This window comes from Oncorhynchus gorbuscha, linkage group LG19 (assembly GCF_021184085.1).
Source record: "Oncorhynchus gorbuscha isolate QuinsamMale2020 ecotype Even-year linkage group LG19, OgorEven_v1.0, whole genome shotgun sequence".
In the NCBI taxonomy this organism is placed as follows: domain Eukaryota; kingdom Metazoa; phylum Chordata; class Actinopteri; order Salmoniformes; family Salmonidae; genus Oncorhynchus; species Oncorhynchus gorbuscha.
The window spans coordinates 79,198,605-79,223,604 of record NC_060191.1 but is presented as its reverse complement, the minus strand read 5'-3'; the positions used below and the strand labels follow the sequence as shown (position 1 = coordinate 79,223,604).

General features: G+C 45.7%; 1 protein-coding gene across 4 annotated transcripts in view; it reads left to right on the top strand.

Annotated features, from left to right (window-relative positions):
- The window catches only part of LOC124005882 (nectin-1-like), a 579,711-nt gene that overhangs the window by 216,155 nt on the left and 338,556 nt on the right, over positions 1–25,000 (top strand). For all 4 annotated transcript variants that reach the window (XM_046315515.1, XM_046315519.1, XM_046315518.1 and 1 more), the window contains exons 2-4: positions 7,610–7,981; positions 13,537–13,836; positions 21,750–21,867. In XM_046315515.1, the coding sequence (XP_046171471.1) occupies positions 7,610–7,981; positions 13,537–13,836; positions 21,750–21,867 (790 nt within the window). The remainder of the gene's footprint in view (positions 1–7,609; positions 7,982–13,536; positions 13,837–21,749; positions 21,868–25,000) is intronic.

The following is a 25,000-nucleotide window of genomic DNA, read 5'->3' as shown; positions in this document are numbered from 1 at the left end:
TTTAAGAGCGCTATGCTGCAATTCTGTTCTGCAATCTTAAAGGTGTTTTTCTTTCCTTAAATCTATATTGTTGAATGCTCAAGGCCACGAATCTCAGGTCTGAACCAAGCGCTTGACTGTCTCTCTGTTTTGTGACTGCTGTGTCCTTCAACTTCAAGGCTGTTGGAGCTGAGTTTAGTCACCATCAGGACACACATACACACATATGCTCTCGTTCCTCTCTCTCCAGCATCACTTCTCTCCCCCTCTTCCTCTCTCTCCCTCTCCCTCTATCTCTCCTTCTTCCTCCCTCTCTCCTCCTCTTCCTCCCTCTCTCTCTCCAGCATCACCTCTCTCCTCCTCTTCCTCCCTCTCTCTCTCTCTCTCCCTCTCTCTCTCCTTCTTCCTCCCTCTCTCCTCCTCTTCCTCCCTCTCTCTCTCCAGCATCACCTCTCTCCTCCTCTTCCTCCCTCTCTCTCTCTCCCTCTCCCCCTCTCTCTCCTTCTTCCTCCCTCTCTCCTCCTCTTCCTCCCTCTCTCCAGCATCACCTCTCTCCTCCTCTTCCTCCCTCTCTCTCTCTCCCTCTCCCTCTCTCTCTCCTTCTTCCTCCCTCTCTCCTCCTCTTCCTCCCTCTCTCTCTCCAGCATCACCTCTCTCCTCCTCTTCCTCCCTCTCTCTCTCTCTCTCTCTCTCTCCCTCTCACTCTGCCATCCAGCTGGGTGAGTGTGCCTGTTTCACCCTGAGTACTGCAGTTGTATGAGTCTGATTTTATTAACAAGTGGAAATTCTTTATTTTTTTTCTTCCTGCGGGTTCACTCCTCACTGCTGGGTATTAATACAGTTCTGGTGGGTTGTAAATATAATAAAACACACACACACACACACACATAGATTCAGGAGGAGTCAGGAGGAGCCAGGAGGAGAGGATGGATCCAGGAGGAGAGGATAGATCCAGGAGTAGAGGATAGATCCAGGAGGAGTCAGGAGGAGAGGATAGATCCAGGAGGAGCAAGGAGGAGAGGATAGATCCAGGAGGAGTCAGGAGGAGAGGATAGATCCAGGAGTAGAGGATAGATCCAGGAGTAGAGGATAGAACCAGGAGGAGAGGATAGATCCAGGTGGAGTCAGGAGGAGAGGATAGATCCAGGAGGAGTCAGGAGGAGAGGATAGATCCAGGAGTAGAGGATAGATCCAGGTGGAGTCAGGAGGAGAGGATAGATCCAGGAGTAGAGGATAGATCCAGGTGGAGTCAGGAGGAGAGGATAGATCCAGGAGGAGCCAGGAGGAGAGGATAGATCCAGGAGGAGTCAGGAGGAGAGGATAGATCCAGGAGGAGCCAGGAGGAGAGGATAGATCCAGGAGGAGTCAGGAGGAGAGGATAGATCCAGGAGGAGAGGATAGATCCAGGAGGAGCAAGGATGAGAGGATAGATCCAGGAGGAGAGGATATATCCAGGAGGAGATGATAGATCCAGGAGGAGTCAGGAGGAGAGGATAGATCCAGGAGGAGCCAGGATGAGCCATGAGGAGAGGATAGATCCAGGAGGAGTCAGGATAGATCCAGGAGGATGCAGGAGGAGAGGATAGATCCAGGAGGAGTCAGGAGGAGAGGATAGATCCAGGAGGAGCCTGGAGGAGATGATAGATCCAGGAGGAGTCAGGAGGAGAGGATAGATCCAGGAGGAGAGGATATATCCAGGAGGAGAGGATAGATCCAGGAGGAGCCAGGAGGAGTGGATAGATCCAGGTGGAGTCAGGAGGAGAGGATAGATCCAGGAGGAGTCAGGAGGAGAGGATAGATCCAGGAGGAGTCAGGAGGATAGGATAGATCCAGGAGGAGCAAGGAGGAGAGGATATATCCAGGAGGAGCCAGGAGGAGAGGATAGATGCAGGAGGAGAGGATAGATGCAGGAGGAGTCAGGAGGAGAGGATAGATCCAGGAGGAGCAAGGAGGAGAGGATATATCCAGGAGGAGCCAGGAGGAGAGGATAGATGCAGGAGGAGAGGATAGATGCAGGAGGAGTCAGGAGGAGAGGATAGATCCAGGAGGAGCCTGGAGGAGATGATAGATCCAGGAGGAGTCAGGGGGAGAGGATAGATCCAGGAGGAGAGGATATATCCAGGAGGAGAGGATAGATTCAGGAGGAGCCAGGATGAGTGGATAGATTCAGGAGGAGAGGATAGATCCAGGAGGAGCCAGGAGGAGAGGATAGATCCAGGAGGAGCCTGGAGGAGATGATATATCCAGGAGGAGTCAGGAGGAGAGGATAGATCCAGGAGGAGAGGATAGATCCAAGAGGAGTCAGGAGGAGAGGATAGATCCAGGAGGAGTCAGGAGGAGAGGATAGATCCAGGAGGAGTCAGGGGAGAGGATAGATCCAGGAGGAGCCAGGAGGGGAGGTTAGATCCAAGTGGAGTCAGGAGGAGCCAGAGGGGTGTATAGATCCAGGAGGAGTCAGGGGGAGAGGATAGATCCAGGAGGAGCCAGGAGGGGTTAGATCCAAGTGGAGTCAGGAGGAGCCAGATAGATCCAGGGGAGTCAGGGATAGATCCAGGAGGAGCCAGGAGGGGAGGTTAGATCCAAGTGGAGTCAGGAGGAGCCAGAGGGGTGTATAGATCCAGGAGGAGTCAGGAGGAGAGGATAGATCCAGGAGGAGCCAGGAAGAGAGGATAGATCCAGGAGGAGCCAGAGGAGAGGATAGATCCAGGAGGAGTCAAGAGGGGAGGATAGATCCAGGAGTAGAGGATCTGAGAGAGCTTTTTGAGACACTGAGTAGTGAATACACAGTCTGATCCTTCAGCCAGAGACCACATTCACACTACAGAGAGAGAGCGAGAGAGAGCACGAGAGGGAGAGAGAGAAAGAGATGGCCACCCGGCTCGGTGAGAGGCCCAGAGCCATCCTGATAGGTTAAAACCATACCAGCCATGAAGGAGGGGGGAGAAAAGAGGCGATGGCCACCCGGCTCGGTGAGAGGCCCAGGGCCATCCTGATAGGTTAAAACAACACCAGCCAGAGAGGCTCTAATTTCCTAATGAACCGCTCACAGGCAGCCATGAAGGAGGGGAGAGAAAAGAGGAGATGGCCCTTTCCACTTACTAATTGCATGCTTTTTAATGTGGCTAATTTGAACACTCATGTTGTGTAGTAGAGTGCTCTCTTCACAGAACTAGAGGCTCCTGGCAGCCATTGAACTATGTATGACTGAAACTCATTAAAGTCAGAACAGGCTTGATGGGGGGTGGATGGGTGGAAGGGATGGGGGGAGCAGAGAACAATATATAAGAGAAGAAGAGAGGGTGAAGAGAGGAGAGGAGAGGGTGAAGAGAGGAGGGGGTGAAGAGAGGAGAGGAGAGTGTGAAGAGGGGAGAGGGTGAAGAGAGGAGGTGAAGAGAGGAGAGTGTGAAGAGAGGAGAGGGTGAAGAGAGGAGGTGAAGAGAGGAGAGGGTGAACAGAGGAGAGGGTGAAGAGAGGAGGGTTGAGGAGAGGAGGGTTGAGGAGAGGAGAGTGTGAAGAGAGGAGGGTTGAGGAGAGGAGAGGGTAAACAGAGGAGAGGGTGAAGAGAGGAGTGTTGAGGAGAGGAGAGTGTGAAGAAAGGAGGGTTGAGGAGAGTAGAGTGTGAAGAGAGGAGAGGGTGAAGAGAGGAGGTGAAGAGAGGAGAGGGTGAAGAGAGGAGAGGGTGAAGAGAGGAGGTGAAGAGAGGAGAGGGTGAAGAGAGGAGAGGGTGAAGAGAGGAGAGGGTGAAGAGAGGAGATGAAGAGAGGAGAGGGTAAAGAGATGTGAGGGTAAAGAGATGAGAGGGTAAAGAGAGGAGAGGGTAAAGAGAGGAGGGTTGAGGAGAGGAGAGTGTGAAGAGAGGAGGGTTGAGGAGAGTAGAGTGTGAAGAGAGGAGGGTTGAGGAGAGTAGGGTTGAGGAGAGGAGAGTGTGAAGAGAGGAGGGTTGAGGAGAGGAGGGTTGAGGAGAGGAGAGTGTGAAGAGAGGAGAGGGTGAAGAGATGAGAGGGTAAAGAGAGGAGAGGGTAAAGAGAGGAGGGTTGAGGAGAGGAGAGTGTGAAGAGAGGAGGGTTGAGGAGAGTAGAGTGTGAAGAGAGGAGAGGGTGCAGAGATGAGAGGGTAAAGAGAGGAGAGGGTAAAGAGAGGAGGGTTGAGGAGAGGAGAGTGTGAAGAGAGGAGGGTTGAGGAGAGTAGAGTGTGAAGAGAGGAGAGGGTGAAGAGATGAGAGGGTAAAGAGAGGAGAGGGTAAAGAGAGGAGAGGGTGAACAGAGGAGAGTGTGAAGAGAGGAGGTGAAGAGAGGAGAGGGTAAACAGAGGAGAGGGTGAAGAGAGGAGGGTAAAGAGATGAGAGGGTAAAGAGGGGAGAGGGTAAAGAGAGGAGAGGGTAAAGAGGGGAGAGGGTAAAGAGAGGAGGGGGTGAAGAGAGGAGAGGGTAAAGAGAGGAGAGGGTAAAGAGATGAGAGGGTAAAGAGAGGAGGGGGTGAAGAGAGGAGAGGGTAAAGAGGGGAGAGGGTAAAGAGATGAGAGGGTAAAGAGAGGAGAGGGTAAAGAGAGGAGAGGGGGGTGACAAAGTCTAGGATTTGGCTCCTACTCCCTAGTCCCTACTCCTTACTCCCTTCTCCCTACTCCCTTCTCCCTACTCCCTTCTCCCTACTCCCTTCTCCCTACTCCCTACTCCCTTCACCCTACTCCCTTCTCCCTACTCCCTTCTCCCTACTCCCTACTCCCTTCTCCCTACTCCCTAGTCCCTTCTCCCTTCTCCCTACTCCCTTCACCCTACTCCCTTCACCCTACTCCCTTCTCCCTTCTCCCTACTCCCTTCTTCCTTCTCCCTTCTCCCTACTCCCTTCTCCCTACTCCCTACTCCCTACTCCCTTCTCCCTACTCCCTACACCCTACTCCCTACTCCCTTCTCCCTACTCACTACTCCCTTCTCCCTACTCCCTTCTCCCTACTCACTACTCCCTTCACCCTACACCCTTCACCCTACTCCCTACTCCCTTCTCCCTACTCCCTACTCACTTCTCCCTACTCCCTTCTCCCTACTCCCTTCTCCCTTCTCCCTACTCACTACTCCCTACTCCCTACTCCCTTCTCCCTTCTCCCTACTCCCTACTCCCTACTCCCTTCTCCCTACACCCTACTCCCTACTCCCTTCTCCCTACTCACTACTCCCTTCTCCCTACTCCCTTCTCCCTACTCACTACTCCCTTCACCCTACACCCTTCACCCTACTCCCTACTCCCTTCTCCCTACTCCCTACTCACTACTCCCTTCTCCCTTCTCCCTTCTCCCTACTCCCTACTCACTACTCCCTTCTCCCTACTCCCTTCTCCCTACTCACTACTCCCTTCTCCCTACTCCCTTCTCCCTACTCACTACTCCCTACTCCCTTCTCCCTACTCACTACTCACTACTCACTTCTCCTTCTCCCTACTCCCTTCTCCCTACTCACTACTCACTACTCCCTACTCACTACTCACTACTCACTACTCCCTTCTCCCTACTCCCTTCTCCCTACTCACTACTCCCTACTCCCTACTCACTACTCACTACTCCCTACTCCCTTCTCCCTACTCCCTTCTCCCTACTCCCTTCTCCGTACTCACTACTCCCTTCTCCCTACTCCCTTCTCCCTACTCACTACTCCCTTCTCATTCTCCCTGACCTTTATTTTCCTTCATTACTGATGCAATGGTGCCCCCCCCCCCCTCCTCCCATCTCATCAAAAACACTTCTCCATAAAGAGGACTTACTCTACCTGACTTCCAGTTGTTTTGGATGTGAAGGTCATTCTGTTTAGTTTTTGTTGTTGTTAATCTTTGATGCTAATACCGGTAGAGGGGAGAGAGGGGGTGTTCATGTGTTAGGGAGGAAAGGGTTTTGTATGATGTGCTTCTATGTAGCCTGCTGTTTTGTGTAGGTGGAAGGAAGAACGGGGCATTATCTGTGTCAGATTTTTCTGATCATTGTTAAATTGTAAAAAAAGAAAAATCAATACCCAATGCCTGCTACCTGCCTGGTATTCAGTGTCCCAGGTTCTCTACATTCTACTGACTTCAGTGTCCCAGGTTCTCTACATTCTACTGACTTCAGTGTCCCAGGTTCTCTACATGCTACTGACTTCAGTGTCCCAGGTTCTCTACATTCTACTGACTTCAGTGTCCCAGGTTCTCTACATTCTACTGACTTCAGTGTCCCAGGTTCTCTACATTCTACTGACTTCAGTGTCCCAGGTTCTCTACATTCTACTGACTTCAGTGTCCCAGGTTCTCTACATTCTACTGACTTCAGTGTCCCAGGTTCTCTACATGCTACTGACTTCAGTGTCCCAGGTTCTCTACATTCTACTGACTTCAGTGTCCCAGGTTCTCTACATTCTACTGACTTCAGTGTCCCAGGTTCTCTACATTCTACTGACTTCAGTGTCCCAGGTTCTCTACATTCTACTGACTTCAGTGTCCCAGGTTCTCTACATTCTACTGACTTCAGTGTCCCAGGTTCTCTACATGCTACTGACTTCAGTGTCCCAGGTTCTCTACATTCTACTGACTTCAGTGTCCCAGGTTCTCTACATGCTACTGACTTCAGTGTCCCAGGTTCTCTACATGCTACTGACTTCAGTGTCCCAGGTTCTCTACATTCTACTGACTTCAGTGTCCCAGGTTCTCTACATTCTACTGACTTCAGTGTCCCAGGTTCTCTACATTCTACTGACTTCAGTGTCCCAGGTTCTCTACATTCTACTGACTTCAGTGTCCCAGGTTCTCTACATTCTACTGACTTCAGTGTCCCAGGTTCTCTACATTCTACTGACTTCAGTGTCCCAGGTTCTCTACATTCTACTGACTTCAGTGTCCCAGGTTCTCTACATGCTACTGACTTCAGTGTCCCAGGTTCTCTACATTCTACTGACTTCAGTGTCCCAGGTTCTCTACATGCTACTGACTTCAGTGTCCCAGGTTCTCTACATTCTACTGACTTCAGTGTCCCAGGTTCTCTACATGCTACTGACTTCAGTGTCCCAGGTTCTCTACATGCTACTGACTTCAGTGTCCCAGGTTCTCTACATGCTACTGACTTCAGTGTCCCAGGTTCTCTACATTCCACTGACTTCAGTGTCCCAGGTTCTCTACATGCTACTGACTTCAGTGTCCCAGGTTCTCTACATTTTACTGACTTCAGTGTCCCAGGTTCTCTACATGCTACTGACTTCAGTGTCCCAGGTTCTCTACATGCTACTGACTTCAGTGTCCCAGGTTCTCTACATTTTACTGACTTCAGTGTCCCAGGTTCTCTACATGCTACTGACTTCAGTGTCCCAGGTTCTCTACATGCTACTGACTTCAGTGTCCCAGGTTCTCTACATGCTTGCTACCTGCCTGGTATTCTACTGACTTCAGTGTAATTGTGTGTGTGTGTGTTTTGTGTGTGTGTTGGATGGATGGATGGTGCCTGTATTCATTGCCTAGTAGGCTGTAATTGACTTGTTGACTTGTTGTGCATGTACCTCATATTGACTTGCAATGCTTTGCTTGGGCCCAGCTTCCCTGTAGATTGTAATTATATCTATATTTTTGTTTCTCACCCTCTCTCTTCTCCTCCCCCTACCCTCCCCCTCCCCTCCCCCTCTCAGGTGGAGATGGACAGAGTGTCCAGATGGACTCCATTAAGTCAGGCTTCGTGGGCTCCCAGGTGGAGCTGCGTTGTATCTTCGTTAATTCCAACCCTCCAGTCAAGATCTCTCAGGTGACGTGGCAGAAGTTCCTGAACGGCACCAAACAGAACGTGGCCATCGCCAACCCGTCGCTGGGGGTGTCCGTGCTCCCGCCCTTCAAGGAGAGGGTGACCTTCAAGCAGGCAGCGGTCCGCCACCGTACCCCGTCTCTGGAGGACACCACCATCATGTTCTCCAACCTGAGGCTGTCTGATGAGGCCGCATACATCTGCGAGTACACCACCTTCCCTGCTGGGAACCGAGAGAACATGGTCAACCTCACCGTGTTTGGTAAGGACTAGTTAACACAATATAAACCTCACCGTGTTTGGTAAGGACTAGTTAACACAATATAAACCTCACCGTGTTTGGTAAGGACTAGTTAAAATGATATAAACCTCACCGTGTTTGGTAAGGACTAGTTAACACAATATAAACCTCACCGTGTTTGGTAAGGACTAGTTAACACAATATAAACCTCACCGTGTTTGGTAAGGACTAGTTAAAATGATATAAACCTCACCGTGTTTGGTAAGGACTAGTTAAAATGATATAAACCTCACCGTGTTTGGTAAGGACTAGTTAACACAATATAAACCTCACCGTGTTTGGTAAGGACTAGTTAACCCAATATAAACCTCACCGTGTTTGGTAAGGACTAGTTAACACAATATAAACCTCACCGTGTTTGGTAAGGACTAGTTAACCCAATATAAACCTCACCGTGTTTGGTAAGGACTAGTTAAAATGATATAAACCTCACCGTGTTTGGTAAGGACTAGTTAAAATGATATAAACCTCACTGTGTTTGGTAAGGACTAGTTAACACAATATACACCTCACCGTGTTTGGTAAGGACTAGTTAACACAATATAAACCTCACCGTGTTTGGTAAGGACTAGTTAAATTATATAAACCTCATTGTGTTTGGTAAGGACTAGATAACACAATATAAACCTCACCATGTTTGGTAAGGACTAGTTAACACAATATAAACCTCACCGTGTTTGGTAAGGACTAGATAACACAATATAAACCTCAAAGTGTTTGGTAAGGACTAGTTAACACAATATAAACCTCAAAGTGTTTGGTAAGGACTAGTTAACACAATATAAACCTCACTGTGTTTGGTAAGGACTAGTTAACACAATATAAACCTCATTGTATTTGGTAAGGAATAGTTAACACAATATAAACCTCATTGTCTTTGGTAATGACTAGTTAACACAATATAAACCTCATTGTCTTTGGTAAGGACTAGTTAACACAACATAAACCTCACCATATTTGGTAAGGAATGACTAGTTAACACAATATAAACCTCATTGTATTTGGTAAGGACTAGTTAACACAATATAAACCTCATTGTCTTTGGTAAGGACTAGTTAAAATGATATAAACCTCACCGTGTTTGGTAAGGACTAGTTAAAATTATATAAACCTCACCGTGTTTGGTAAGGACTAGTTAACACAATATAAACCTCACCGTGTTTGGTAAGGACTAGTTAACCCAATATAAACCTCACCGTGTTTGGTAAGGACTAGTTAACACAATATAAACCTCACCGTGTTTGGTAAGGACTAGTTAACCCAATATAAACCTCACCGTGTTTGGTAAGGACTAGTTAAAATGATATAAACCTCACTGTGTTTGGTAAGGACTAGTTAAAATGATATAAACCTCACTGTGTTTGGTAAGGACTAGTTAACACAATATACACCTCACCGTGTTTGGTAAGGACTAGTTAACACAATATAAACCTCACCGTGTTTGGTAAGGACTAGTTAAATGATATAAACCTCATTGTGTTTGGTAAGGACTAGATAACAAAATATAAACCTCACTGTGTTTGGTAAGGACTAGTTAACACAATATAAACCTCACTTTGTTTGGTAAGGACTAGTTAACACAATATAAACCTCACCGTGTTTGGTAAGGACTAGTTAACACAATAGAAACCTCACTTTGTTTGGTAAGGACTAGTTAACACAATATAAACCTCACCGTGTTTGGTAAGGACTAGATAACACAATATAAACCTCAAAGTGTTTGGTAAGGACTAGTTAACACAATATAAACCTCACTGTGTTTGGTAAGGACTAGTTAACACAATATAAACCTCATTGTCTTTGGTAAGGAATGACTAGTAAACACAATATAAACCTCATTGTATTTGGTAAGGACTAGTTAACATAATATAAACCTCATTGTCTTTGGTAAGGAATGACTAGTAAACACAATATAAACCTCATTGTATTTGGTAAGGACTAGTAAACACAATATAAACCTCATTGTCTTTGGTAAGGACTAGTTAACACAACATAAACCTCACCATATTTGGTAAGGAATGACTAGTTAACACAATATAAACCTCATTGTATTTGGTAAGGACTAGTTAACACAATATAAACCTCATTGTCTTTGGTACGGAATGACTAGTTAACACAATATAAACCTCATTGTATTTGGTAAGGACTAGTTAACACAATATAAACCTCATTGTCTTTGGTAAGGACTAGTTAACACAATATAAACCTCATTGTCTTTGGTAAGGACTAGTTAACACAATATAAACCTCATTGTATTTGGTAAGGACTAGTTAACACAATATAAACCTCATTGTCTTTGGTAAGGACTAGTTAACACAATATAAACCTCATTGTCTTTGGTAAGGACTAGTTAACACAATAGAAACCTCATTGTGTTTGGTAAGGACTAGTTAACACAATATAAACCTCATTGTGTTTGGTAAGGACTAGTTAACACAATATAAACCTCACTGTGTTTGGTAAGGACTAGTTAACACAATATAAACCTCTAAGTGTTTGGTAAGGACTAGTTAACACAATATAAACCTCACTGTGTTTGGTAAGTACTTGCTAGTCACAACACAGTATGACTGGACATTCTAGTCATAAGTAAATGTTACAGTAATGTGAGATAATGGCTGTAATTTGAAAAGAGAGATGGTAAGGAAGCACATTACTGATAAAAGAATGACCCTTCCACTGTGGATGGTGTTGTGTGCATTCATAAGGTCACTCAGGGCTCTAACCTTGGGAAACATGTCAGGCCACTCAGCCAGCCTGTGTTTCTGTGAAGGTGTTGGAGATGTGATATATTCTATTCATATAGATTACCCCAGAAGGAACACTCAGTCAAAAAGCACACAGACATATTGCTTTCATGCAACCGGAGAATGTAGAAATAAATAAATATACAAGCAGCTGAAAGAGAAATCAATAAACCCATTTAGTATGCATGTTTCTGCCCCGGATGATTTTCTGACTATGGAGTTATCCCATTGTTTGGGACAGAGTGAGAAGCAGTGAGAGAGAGTGACAGACTCTACAGCGAGAGAGACTCTGCAGAGAGAGAGAGAGAGAGAGAGAGAGAGAGAGAGAGAGAGAGAGAGAGAGAGAGAGAGAGACTACAGACAGAGAGAGACTACAGAGAGAGACTACAGAGAGAGACTACAGAGGGATAGAGACTACAGAGAGAGAGAGAGAGAGAGAGAGACTACAGAGAGAGAGAGAGAGAGACTACAGAGAGAGAGAGAGAGAGAGAGACTCTACAGAGAGAGAGACTACAGAGAGAGAGAGAGAGAGAGACTACAGAGAGAGAGACTACAGAGAGAGAGAGACTACAGACAGAGAGAGAGAGAGACTACAGAGAGAGAGACTAGAGGGATAGAGACTACAGAGAGAGAGAGAGAGACTCTACAGAGAGAGAGAGAGAGAGATAGAGGGAGAGAGACTACAGAGAGAGAGACTACAGCGAGAGAGAGACTACAGCGAGAGAGAGATAGAGACTCTACAGTCCCTGTAGCTCCATCAGCCTTGTCATCTCCAAGCTCCCATCTTGTCTGTTTACAAAATGGAAACATATTCCCTATATATAGTATAATATAGTGCACTACTTTTGACAAGGGACCACAGGGCCCTCTTGGGTTGTGTTGGGTGCCTGAGGAGAGTGTGTGTGCTGTGTGTTTTGTCAGCTGACAGTCAGTGAATGCCAGGAAACCTACGTGACAATAACCGACTGACAGTGTTCAAAGAGGCCCCTTCATATCATAGCTATCTGCAGCTCTGCACAACACTGCTATTCATATCATAACTATCTATTCATATCTGATCTAGACCTGCAGTTTGATTGAACATTCTCTCTTGTTTACCTGAAACTCCTTTTTGATGTAACAACAGTAAATTGCTAATTGGCAGCCCTCAAAAGATTTCAATTGAAACGCTTTGTTCCTTTGGAAATGCAAGAGACTTCTGCATCTGTTGAAGATTCCTGATAACTGGGTTTGACTTTGAGCACATCAGGGACAGAGGGAAACCGGTTCCTTTCAGCACATCAGGGACAGAGGGAAACCGGTTCCTTTCAGCACATCAGGGACAGAGGGAAACCGGTTCCTTTCAGCACATCAGGGACAGAGGGAAACCGGTTCCTTCGGTCACATCAGGGACAGAGGGAAACCGGTTCCTTCGGTCACATCAGGGACAGAGGGAAACCGGTTCCTTTAAGCACATCAGGGACAGAGGGAAACCGGTTCCTTCGGTCACATCAGGGACAGAGGGAAACCGGTTCCTTCGGTCACATCAGGGACAGAGGGAAACCGGTTCCTTCGGTCACATCAGGGACAGAGGGAAACCGGTTCCTTTCAGCACATCAGGGACAGAGGGAAACCGGTTCCTTTCAGCACATCAGGGACAGAGGGAAACCGGTTCCTTTCAGCACATCAGGGACAGAGGGAAACCGGTTCCTTTCAGCACATCAGGGACAGAGGGAAACCGGTTCCTTTCAGCACATCAGGGACAGAGGGAAACCAGTTCCTTTCAGCACATCAGGGACAGAGGGAAACCGGTTCCTTCGGTCACATCAGGGACAGAGGGAAACCGGTTCCTTTCAGCACATCAGGGACAGAGGGAAACCGGTTCCTTCGGTCACATCAGGGACAGAGGGAAACTGGTTCCTTTCAGCACATCAGGGACAGAGGGAAACCGGTTCCTTTCAGCACATCAGGGACAGAGGGAAACCGGTTCCTTCGGTCACATCAGGGACAGAGGGAAACCGGTTCCTTTCAGCACATCAGGGACAGAGGGAAACCGGTTCCTTCGGTCACATCAGGGACAGAGGGAAACCGGTTCCTTTAAGCACATCAGGGACAGAGGGAAACCGGTTCCTTCGGTCACATCAGGGACAGAGGGAAACCGGTTCCTTCGGTCACATCAGGGACAGAGGGAAACTGGTTCCTTTCAGCACATCAGGGACAGAGGGAAACCGGTTCCTTCAGGCACATCAGGGACAGAGGGAAACCGGTGCCTTTCAGCACATCAGGGACAGAGGGAAACCGGTTCCTTCGGTCACATCAGGGACAGAGGGAAACCGGTTCCTTCGGTCACATCAGGGACAGAGGGAAACCGGTTCCTTTCAGCACATCAGGGACAGAGGGAAACCGGTTCCTTTCAGCACATCAGGGACAGAGGGAAACCGGTTCCTTTCAGCACATCAGGGACAGAGGGAAACCGGTTAATTTCTTGATTCAAATCACCACAAGACCTTTCCTCCCTCCACCTCAGATTCATTAACTTAAAATATAAATGTATCAGTCAATCTGAAGATGCATGTTGAAGTGAAGTAGAAATAATTAAATAGAGAGATATCAGTCAATCTGAAGATGCATGTTGAAGTGAAGTAGAAATCCTTAAACACTTAAAAGGGAATTATCTTGAAAGAAAAATACACACAAACCATTTACTTCACAGGTAAATGTATAATGTTTTAATGAAAGGCATTGGCATTGAGATGTTGATAATCCATTTATTCTCTCTCTTCCTTCCAGCGCGACCTCTGACCCGAATGACCTTGACCACGCCTACCATCGTGGCCCGCCCCCAGAAGCGTAAGATGACTGTGGCGACATGCCTCTCGGCCAATGGGAAGCCTCAGAGCGTGATCAAGTGGGACACGAGGCTGAAGGGTGAGGCCACGTTCCAGGAGACGCAGAACAGCAACGGCACGGTGACCGTCCGCAGTAACTATGTGGTCGTGCCGAGCAGAGAGACACACAAACAGAAACTCACCTGCATCGTAACCTACCGCAACGAGAGGATTACCGACAGTGTCGTGCTCAACGTGCAGTGTGAGTTATCGCCGTTATTTTCATTTAATTTTCATTTAATTTTCAATTCATTAAAAAGTTTTTGTCCCAGAGGGATATTTTGGAACATGTCATCCCATTGAGGTTAGAATACCTCTATATATAACCATGTAGTCCCAATGAGGTTAGAATACCTCTATATATAACCATGTAGTCCCAATGAGGTTAGAATACCTCTATATATAACCATGTAGTCCCAATGAGGTTAGAATACCTCTATATATAACCATGTAGTCCCAATGAGGTTAGAATACCTCTATATATAACCATGTAGTCCCAATGAGGTTATAATACCTCTATATATAACCATGTAGTCCCAATGAGGTTATAATACCTCTATATATAACCATGTAGTCCCAATGAGGTTAGAATACCTCTATATATAACCATGTAGTCCCAATGAGGTTAGAATACCTCTATATTTAACCATGTAGTCCCAATGAGGTTAGAATACCTCTATATATAACCATGTAGTCCCAATGAGGTTAGAATACCTCTATATTTAACCATGTAGTCCCAATGAGGTTAGAATACCTCTATATTTAACCATGTAGTCCCAATGAGGTTAGAATACCTCTATATATAACCATGTAGTCCCAATGGGGTTAGAATACCTCTATATATAACCATGTAGTCCCAACGAGGTTAGAATACCTCTATATATAGCCATGTAGTCCCAATGAGATTAGAAAACCTCTATATTTAACCATGTACTCCCAATGAGGTTAGAATACCTGTTTCCCAAAGAAGAGTTGATTTTAAATCACAGCACATCAACACACTTTACACAAGGTCACTCACAGCACATCAACACACTTTACACAAGGTCACTCACAGCACATCAACACACTTTACACAAGGTCACTCACAGCACATCAACACACTTTACACAAGGTCACTCACAGCACATCAACACACTTTACACAAGGTCACTCACAGCACATCAACAAATCAACACACTTTACTAAGAGAAACACAGTGTAAATAGAAGCTTAACGTGAAAGACTATCAGAGTCCAAAACGTGTCAAAGACAGTTCAGTTTGAAGATAAAACTACTTCTCCAGTAGCAATCCCCGATCACACTTGAATTACTGGGGCATCTGAAACGGCACCCTATTCCCTATTTGGTGCACAACTGGTCTAGTCAAAAGTAGTGGACTAAATAGCGAATAGAAAGCATGTCATTTAGGAAGCATAGCATTAGTTAATATTAGTACCATTCACTGCTCTGTTCTGTCTATTCTGCTTTATTCTGCTCTGTTCTGTCTATTCTGCTCTGTTCTGTCTATTCTACTCTGTTCTGTCTATTCTGCTTTATTCTGCTCTGTTCTGTCTATTCTGCTCTGTTCTGTCTATTCTACTCTGTTCTGTCTATTCTGCTTTATTCTGCTCTGTTCTGTCTATTCTGCTCTGTTCTGTCTATTCTACTCTGTTCTGTCTATTCTGCTTTATTCTGCTCTGTTCTGTCTATTCTGCTCTGTTCTGTCTATTCTGCTCTGTTCTGTCTATTCTGCTTTATTCTGCTCTGTTCTGTCTATTCTGCTCTGTTCTGTCTATTCTGCTCTGTTCTGTCTATTCTACTCTGTTCTGTCTATTCTGCTTTATTCTGCTCTGTTCTGTCTATTCTGCTCTGTTCTGTCTATTCTACTCTGTTCTGTCTATTCTGCTTTATTCTGCTCTGTTCTGTCTATTCTGCTCTGTTCTGTCTATTCTGCTTTATTCTGCTCTGTTCTGTCTATTCTGCTCTGTTCTGTCTATTCTACTCTGTTCTGTCTATTCTGCTCTGTTCTGTCTATTCTGCTCTGTTCTGTCTATTCTGCTTTATTCTGCTCTGTTCTGTCTATTCTACTCTGTTCTGTCTATTCTGCTCTGTTCTGTCTATTCTGCTCTATTCTACTCTGTTCTGTCTATTCTGCTCTGTTCTGTCTATTCTGCTCTGTTCTGTCTATTCTGCTTTATTCTGCTCTGTTCTGTCTATTCTGCTTTATTCTACTCTGTTCTGTCTATTCTGCTCTGTTCTGTCTATTCTGCTCTGTTCTGTCTATTCTGCTCTATTCTGTTCTGTTCTGTCTATTCTACTCTGTTCTGTCTATTCTGCTCTGTTCTGTCTATTCTGCTCTATTCTACTCTGTTCTGTCTATTCTGCTCTGTTCTGTCTATTCTGCTCTGTTCTGTCTATTCTGCTTTATTCTGCTCTGTTCTGTCTATTCTACTCTGTTCTGTCTATTCTGCTCTATTCTGTTCTGTTCTGTCTATTCTACTCTGTTCTGTCTATTCTGCTCTATTATGCTCTGTTCTGTCTATTCTACTCTGTTCTGTCTATTCTGCTCTGTTCTGTCTATTCTGCTCTATTCTACTCTGTTCTGTCTATTCTGCTCTGTTCTGTCTATTCTGCTCTGTTCTGTCTATTCTGCTTTATTCTACTCTGCTCTGTCTATTCTACTCTGTTCTGTCTATTCTACTATGCTCTGTCTATTCTACTCTGTTCTGTCTATTCTACTCTGTCCTGTCTATTCTACTCTGTGCTGTCTATTCTACTCTGTTCTGTCTATTCTACTCTGTTCTGTTCTGTCTATTCTACTCTGTTCTGTCTATTCTGCTCTGCTCTATTCTACTCTGTTCTGTCTATTCTACTATGCTCTGTCTATTCTACTCTGTTCTGTCTATTCTACTCTGTCCTGTCTATTCTACTCTGTTCTGTCTATTCTACTCTGTTCTGTCTATTCTACTCTGTTCTGTCTATTCTACTCTGTCCTGTCTATTCTACTCTGTTCTGTCTATTCTACTCTGTTCTGTCTATTCTACTCTGTTCTGTCTGTTCTGCTCTGCTCTATTCTACTCTGTTCTGTCTATTCTACTCTGTTCTGTCTGTTCTGCTCTGCTCTATTCTACTCTGTTCTGTCTATTCTACTCTGTTCTGTCTATTCTGCTCTGCTCTATTCTACTCTGTTCTGTCTATTCTACTCTGTTCTGTTCTGTTCTGTCTATTCTGCTCTGCTCTATTCTACTCTGTTCTGTCTGTTCTATTCTGTTCTATTCTGTTCTGTCTATTCTACTCTGTCCTGTCTATTCTACTCTGTTCTGTCTATTCTACTCTGCTCTATTCTGCTCTATTCTGCTCTGTTCTGTTCTATTCTGTTCTCTTTTGTCCTGCTCTGTTCTGCTCTGTAATGCTCTGTTCTGGTTTGCATGTGGTATACTAGCATAGTGATGTAGAACATCATTCATCGTTGTCCTGTCATAACACAGTCAGTGTTTTCCGTTAGCCCGACCGTCGGCTAATCATCCGGCTACCGACTGATTCTCAGCTGGCTACTTTTTCCACATCCTATTAGCCAGGCAACGTTTTATTTAAACGTTGCAATCCACTAGTCCGTCGAGCCCTTTCCCGCTAGAATGAACAATATGCATATTCTAGCAATCTATTCTTAGGATAGGTGCCTGTCAGTCACAAAACCAGCGATTACAGGGAAACGCAGTCTGTCCCTCCTCCCTGTACAATTTGTGTGTTATGTGGTTGGTTGTAGTCAAACGAGGAGGACGGAGAAAGAGCGTGATGCTCGTGAATTTGCACGTCCCACGTAATATAGGTGGTAATGATGAGTCAATCCACGACTTAGCCAAATTATTGTTTTCTGGCATTTTCCTTTATTTTGTGTAGCCGTTAGCGATGATGCTAATAAAAACCATCTTCTGACAGATGGAAAGACTTTCCCAAAAACCTTCTCTGTTAAATGTTAACTACAAAGTAGCTGATATAATATATATATATTATTTTCATAAATCCAGGGGGTGTTTGTTTTGCAAACTCTACTATTACTTAAACACTGCTAAACAACAGCCTCTTGTTAGGTGTTCATTAAAGTGCAGCTTCAACCCAAAAATATACATTTTTCAAAGTGGTCTCAGGATGTGGTTTAAGCATTTTTGTGGACTTAGAACTTACAATGTTGTTGTTTTTCTATTAAAAAGTGTGATTTTGAGAGTGACACCTAAATAAAATTGGAAAAACGGAAACCTAGAAAAACAACCAGGAGAAAACGGTTGGTAGGAAATAACACAATGGAGGGTGGTGTGGTGATCTCCAGAGGGTGGTGTGGTGATCTCCAGAGGGTGGTGTGGTGATCTCTAGAGGGTGGTGTGGTGATCTCCAGAGGGTGGTGTGGTGATCTCCAGAGGGTGGTGTGGTGATCTCTAGAGGGTGGTGTGGTGATCTCTAGAGGGTGGTGTGGTGATCTCCAGAGGGTGGTGTGGTGATCTCCAGAGGGTGGTGTGGTGATCTCTAGAGGGTGGTGTGGTGATCTCCAGAGGGTGGTGTGGTGATCTCTAGAGGGTGGTGTGGTGATCTCTAGAGGGTGGTGTGGTGATCTCCAGAGGGTGGTGTGGTGATCTCTAGAGGGTGGTGTGGTGATCTCCAGAGGGTGGTGATCTCTAGAGGGTGGTGTGGTGATCTCCAGAGGGTGGTGTGGTGATCTCCAGAGGGTGGTGTGGTGATCTCTAGAGGGTGGTGTGGTGATCTCTAGAGGGTGGTGATCTCTAGAGGGTGGTGTGGTGATCTCTAGAGGGTGGTGATCTCCGGAGGGTGGTGTGGTGATCTCTAGAGGGTGGTGTGGTGATCTCTAGAGGGTGGTGTGGTGATCTCCAGAGGGTGGTGTGGTGATCTCTAGAGGGTGGTGTGGTGATCTCTAGAGGGTGGTGTGGTGATCTCTAGAGGGTGGTGTGGTGATCTCTAGAGGGTGGTGTGGTGATCTCCAGAGGGTGGTGTAGTGTGATGATCTCTAGAGGGTGGTGTAGTGTGATGATCTCTAGAGGGTGGTGTGGTGATCTCCAGAGGGTGGTGTGGTGATCTCTAGAGGGTGGTGTGGTGATCTCTAGAGGGTGGTGTGGTGATCTCTAGAGGGTGGTGTGGTGATCTCCAGAGGGTGGTGTGGTGATCTCTAGAGGGTGGTGTGGTGATCTCTAGAGGGTGGTGTGGTGATCTCTAGAGGGTGGTGTGGTGATCTCTAGAGGGTGGTGTGATGATCTCTAGAGGGTGGTGTAGTGTGATGATCTCTAGAGGGTGGTGTAGTGTGATGATCTCTAGAGGGTGGTGTGGTGATCTCCAGAGGGTGGTGTAGTGTGATGATCTCTAGAGGGTGGTGTAATGTGATGATCTCTACAGGGTGGTGTAGTGTGATGATCTCTAGAGGGTGGTGTAGTGTGATGATCTCTAGAGGGTGGTGTAGTGTGATGATCTCTAGAGGGTGGTGTGGTGATCTATAGAGGGTGGTGTGGTGATCTCCAGAGGGTGGTGTGGTGATCTCTAGAGGGTGGTGTGGTGATCTCCAGAGGGTGGTGTGGTGATCTCTAGAGGGTGGTGTGGTGATCTCTAGAGGGTGGTGTGGTGATCTCTAGAGGGTGGTGTGGTGATCTCCAGAGGGTGGTGTGGTGTGATGATCTCTAGAGGGTGGTGTAGTGTGATGATCTCTAGAGGGTGGTGTGGTGATCTCCAGAGGGTGGTGTAGTGTGATGATCTCTAGAGGGTGGTGTAGTGTGATGATCTCTAGAGGGTGGTGTGGTGATCTCCAGAGGGTGGTGTAGTGTGATGATCTCTAGAGGGTGGTGTGGTGATCTCCAGAGGGTGGTGTAGTGTGATGATCTCTAGAGGGTGGTGTAGTGTGATGATCTCTAGAGGGTGGTGTGGTGATCTCCAGAGGGTGGTGTGGTGATCTTCAGAGGGTGGTGTAGTGTGATGATCTCTAGAGGGTGGTGTGGTGATCTTCAGAGGGTGGTGTAGTGTGATGATCTCTAGAGGGTGATGTAGTGTGATGATCTCTAGAGGGTGGTGTAGTGTGATGATCTCCAGAGGGTGGTGTAGTGTGATGATCTCTAGAGGGTGGTGTATTGTGATGATCTCCAGAGGGTGGTGTAGTGTGATGATCTCCAGGGGTGGTGTAGTGTGATGATCTCTAGAGGGTGGTGTAGTGTGATGATCTCTAGAGGGTGGTGTGGTGATCTCCAGAGGGTGGTGTGGTGATCTTCAGAGGGTGGTGTAGTGTGATGATCTCTAGAGGGTGGTGTAGTGTGATGATCTCTAGAGGGTGGTGTAGTGTGATGATCTCCAGAGGGTGGTGTAGTGTGATGATCTCTAGAGGGTGGTGTATTGTGATGATCTCCAGAGGGTGGTGTAGTGTGATGATCTCTAGAGGGTGGTGTAGTGTGATGATCTCTAGAGGGTGGTGTAGTGTGATGATCTCTAGAGGGTGGTGATGATCTCTAGAGGGTGGTGTGATGATCTCAGAGGGTGGTGTGATGATCTCTAGAGGGTGGTGTGGTGATCTCCAGAGGGTGGTGTGGTGATCTTCAGAGGGTGGTGTAGTGTGATGATCTCTAGAGGGTGGTGTGGTGATCTTCAGAGGGTGGTGTAGTGTGATGATCTCTAGAGGGTGGTGTAGTGTGATGATCTCTAGAGGGTGGTGTGGTGATCTTCAGAGGGTGGTGTAGTGTGATGATCTCTAGAGGGTGGTGTAGTGTGATGATCTCTAGAGGGTGGTGTGGTGATCTCTCTAGAGGGTGTGTAGGTGATGATCTCTAGAGGGTGGTGTAGTGTGATGATCTCTAGAGGGTGGTGTATTGTGATGATCTCCAGAGGGTGGTGTAGTGTGATGATCTGCAGATGGTGGTGTAGTGTGATGATCTCCAGAGGGTGGTGTAGTGTGATGATCTCTAGAGGGTGGTGTATTGTGATGATCTCCAGAGGGTGGTGTAGTGTGATGATCTCTAGAGGGTGGTGTAGTGTGATGATATCTAGAGGGTGGTGTAGTGTGATGATCTCCAGAGGGTGGTGTAGTGTGATGATCTCTAGAGGGTGGTGTATTGTGATGATCTCCAGAGGGTGGTGTAGTGTGATGATCTCTAGAGGGTGGTGTAGTGTGATGATATCTAGAGGGTGGTGTATTGTGATGATCTCCAGAGGGTGGTGTAGTGTGATGATCTCTAGAGGGTGGTGTAGTGTGATGATATCTAGAGGGTGGTGTAGTGTGATGATCTCCAGAGGGTGGTGTAGTGTGATGATCTCTAGAGGGTGGTGTATTGTGATGATCTCCAGAGGGTGGTGTAGTGTGATGATCTCTAGAGGGTGGTGTAGTGTGATGATATCTAGAGGGTGGTGTAGTGTGATGATCTCCAGAGGGTGGTGTAGTGTGATGATCTCTAGAGGGTGGTGTAGTGTGATGATCTCTAGAGGGTGGTGTAGTGTGATGATCTCCAGAGGGTGGTGTAGTGTGATGATCTCCAGAGGGTGGTGTATTGTGATGATCTCCAGAGGGTGGTGTAGTGTGATGATCTCTAGAGGGTGGTGTAGTGTGATGATCTCTAGAGGGTGGTGTATTGTGATGATCTCCAGAGGGTGGTGTGGTGTGATGATCTCTAGAAGGTGGAGTGGTGATCTCTAGAGGGTGGTGTGGTGTGATGATCTCTAGAGGGTGGTGTAGTGTGATGATCTCTAGAGGGTGGTGTATTGTGATGATCTCCAGAGGGTGGTGTGGTGTGATGATCTCTAGAAGGTGGAGTGATGATCTCCAGAGGGTGGTGTGGTGTGATGATCTCTAGAAGGTGGAGTGGTGATCTCCAGAGGGTGGTGTGGTGATCTCTAGAGGGTGGAGTACTGGGACAGTCACAGTGAATGGCGTGAATGGAAGACATAAGGACTTTTCACAGTACTGAGCCAAACAGAGCTGACCCTAACAAAGTTGAACTGTTTTGGCATGGTTACATAGTCGCTTGAACCATTTAGGAAAAGGACTGTGACAAAATACTGTGGGCTAATAGCACAGTAACATTCAGGTCGACCCTATATGGCCTATACCCTATATCTGACAAGACTGTGCTGACACCATCTCTCTCCCCCTGACAGATGAACCGGAGGTGAAGATCGAGGGTTTTGATGGTAACTGGTACCTGAACCGTCAGGACGTCAGCCTCACCTGCAACACTGACGCTAACCCCCCTGTCACCGTCTACCAGTGGAAACTGTAAGTTTAAAACTCCACACAGGGATGAAGCTTCTTTTTACTATGTTCATGTTCAAGTTGTCTGTTTGAAAGCGGTAGAAGAAGAAGTATCTTCTCCACAATTGACAGCACGGAGGATCAAACAGAAGGAGAAGAGGATTCATATTGTCTTAGGTTGTGTCCAAAATGTCCCCTGTGCTCAATCCCCTGCTCTGGTCAACACTATTCAGTGAATAGGGTGCTATTTGGGCACATTCTTAGCTAATAATTTCCAGCAGCATACCACCCTGCATACCACCCTGTGTCCACTGCTGGCTTGCTTCTGAAGATGAAGGGTTGGTCCTGGTCAGTCCCTGGATGGGAGACCAGATGCTGCTGGAAGTGGTATTGGAGGGCCAGTAGGAGGCACTCTTTCCTCTGGTCTAAAAAAAATACCCCAGGGCAGTGATTGGGGACATTGCCCTGTGTAAAGTGCTGTCTTTCAGATGGGATGTTAAATGGGTGTCCTGACTCTCTGTGGTCAGTAAAGATCCCATGGCACTTATTGTTGGGGTGTTAACACTGGTGTTTTTTTTAAATCCCGATATGACATTCATACCATCATGACAACCTAATCATCCCCATCTTAAAATTGTCTCATCCATCTCCTCTTCCCTGTAACTATTCCCCAGGTCGTTGCTGTAAATGAGAATATGTTCTCAGTCAACTGACCTGGTTAATTAAATTAACTATTTGTGCCTCGGTTCAATCAATCAATCAATCAATCAATCAATCAATCAATCAATCAATCATTCAATCAAATGTATTTATAAAGCCCTTCTTACAACACTGCTCTGTTCTACTCTGTCATAACATCAAGTGGATGTGTAACACACATTCTCCAGAACCCTGTTAAATACTCAATTCAATTTACTGCTGCAATGGAGCTGCCACAAAGTTGGGAATTTATGATAAATACTTGTGTTATTATCGTCTGGTAACCTTTTTTATTCCATGTTTCCAATCTGTGTTTCAAAAGCATAAAGCCATGCTGGAAATCTATCAACATAACTCGACTTCCTCTTTCTGTCTTCATCAACCTTTCATTCATGTGTTTCAGTTGCTTTACACACCAGTGTATTGATGATGGTAAGGCGTGAGATGGAAGCCTAGGCTAAATCTATCTATCTTCAATATCTATACTAACTACAGTGGCTTGCGAAGGTATTCACCCCCCTTGGCATTTTTCCAATTTTGTTGCCCTACAACCTGGAATTAAAATAGATTTTGGGGTTTGTATCATTTGATTTACACAACCTGACTACCACTTTGAAGATACAACAGATTTTTTATTGTGAAACAAACAACAAATAAGAAAAAAAACAGAACACTTGAGCGTGTATAACTATTCATCCCCCAAAGTCAATACTTTGTAGAGGCACCTTCTGCAGCAATTACAGCCGCAAGTCTATTGGGGTTTGTCTCTATAAGCTTGGCACATCCAGCCACTGGGATCTTTGCCCATTCTTCAAGGCAAAACTGCTCCAGCTCCTTCATGTTGGATGAGTCCCGCTGGTGTACAGCAATCTTTAAGTCATACCACAGATTCTCAATTGGTTGGACGTCTGGGCTTTGACTAAGCCATTCCAAGACATTTAAAGGTTTCCTCTTAAACCACTTGAGTGTTGCTTTAGCAGTATGTTTTGGGCCATTGTCCTGCTGGAAGGTGAACCTCTGTCCCAGTCTCAAATCTCTGGAAGACTGAATCAGGTTTCCCTCAAGAATTTCCCTGTATTTAGCACTGTCCATCATTCCTTCAGTTCTGACCAGTTTCCCTGCCGATGAAAAACATCCCCACAGTGTGACTCGGGGTGATAAGAGGTGTTGGGTTTGCCCCAGACATAGAATTTAACTTTATAGACAAAAAGCTCAATTTAGGTCTCATCTGACCAGAGTACCTTCTTCCATGTGTTTGGGGAGTCTCCCACATGCCTTTTGGCAAACACCAAACATGCTTATTTATTTCTGGCCACTCTTCCCTAAAGCCCAACTCTGTGGAGTGTACGGCTTAAAGTGGTCCTATGGACAGACACTCCAATCTCTGCTGTGGAGCTTTGCAGCTCCTTCAGGGTTATCTTTGGTCTCTTTGTTGCCTCTCTGATTAATTCCCTCCTTTATAGGTACACTTCAACTATGACAGACAAAATGAGAAAAGAAAATCCAGAAAATCACATTGTAGGATTTTTAATGAATTTATTTGCATATTATGGTAGAAAATAACTATTTGGTCAATAACAAAAGTTTATCTCATTTCTTTGTTATATATACCCTTTGTTGGCAATGACAGAGGTCAAACGTTTTCTGTAAGTCTTCACAAGGTTTTCACACAGCAGGAAGCTTGGTCACGGAAATCAGAAAAGCAATCAAATTAACCGTTTACCTTTGATGATCTTCGGATGTTTTCACTGACGAGACTCCCAGTTAGACAGAAAATGTTCCTTTTGTTCCATAAAGATTATTTTTATACCCAAAATACCTCCGTTTGTTTGTCTCGTTATGTTGAGAAATCCACCGGAAATAGCGGTCACAACAACGCCGAAAAAATTACACATTATATCCATAATATCGACAGAAACATGGCAAACATTTTTTATAATCAATCCTCAAGGTGTTTTTCAAATATCTATTCAATAACATATCAACCGGGACAATTGGCTTTTCAGTAGGAGCGAGAGGAAAAATTACTACCTCTGTCTTTTATGCAAGAATCACTCTGAGAGCCCTCAGCTGGCCACTGACGCAATGTAGTCGTTTACGCTCATTCTTCAACATAAAGGCCTGAAACTACGTCAAAATGCTGTAGACACCGTAGGGAAGACGTAGAATCTGTTTGATATCCCTTTCAGTGGCCCAAAGGGGTGCATAGGAACACAACGGTTTCAAAACATGAGGCACTTCCTGATTGGATTTTTCTTAGGCTTTCGCCTGCAATATCAGTTTTGTTATACTCACAGACAATATTTTGACAGTTTTGGTAACTTTAGAGTGTTTTCTATCCTAATCTGTCAATTATATGCATATTCTAGTATCTTGTCCTGAGAAATAGGCCGTTTACTTTGGGAACGTTATTTTTCCAAAAATAAAAATAGTGCCCCCTAGTTTCAAGAGGTTAAAT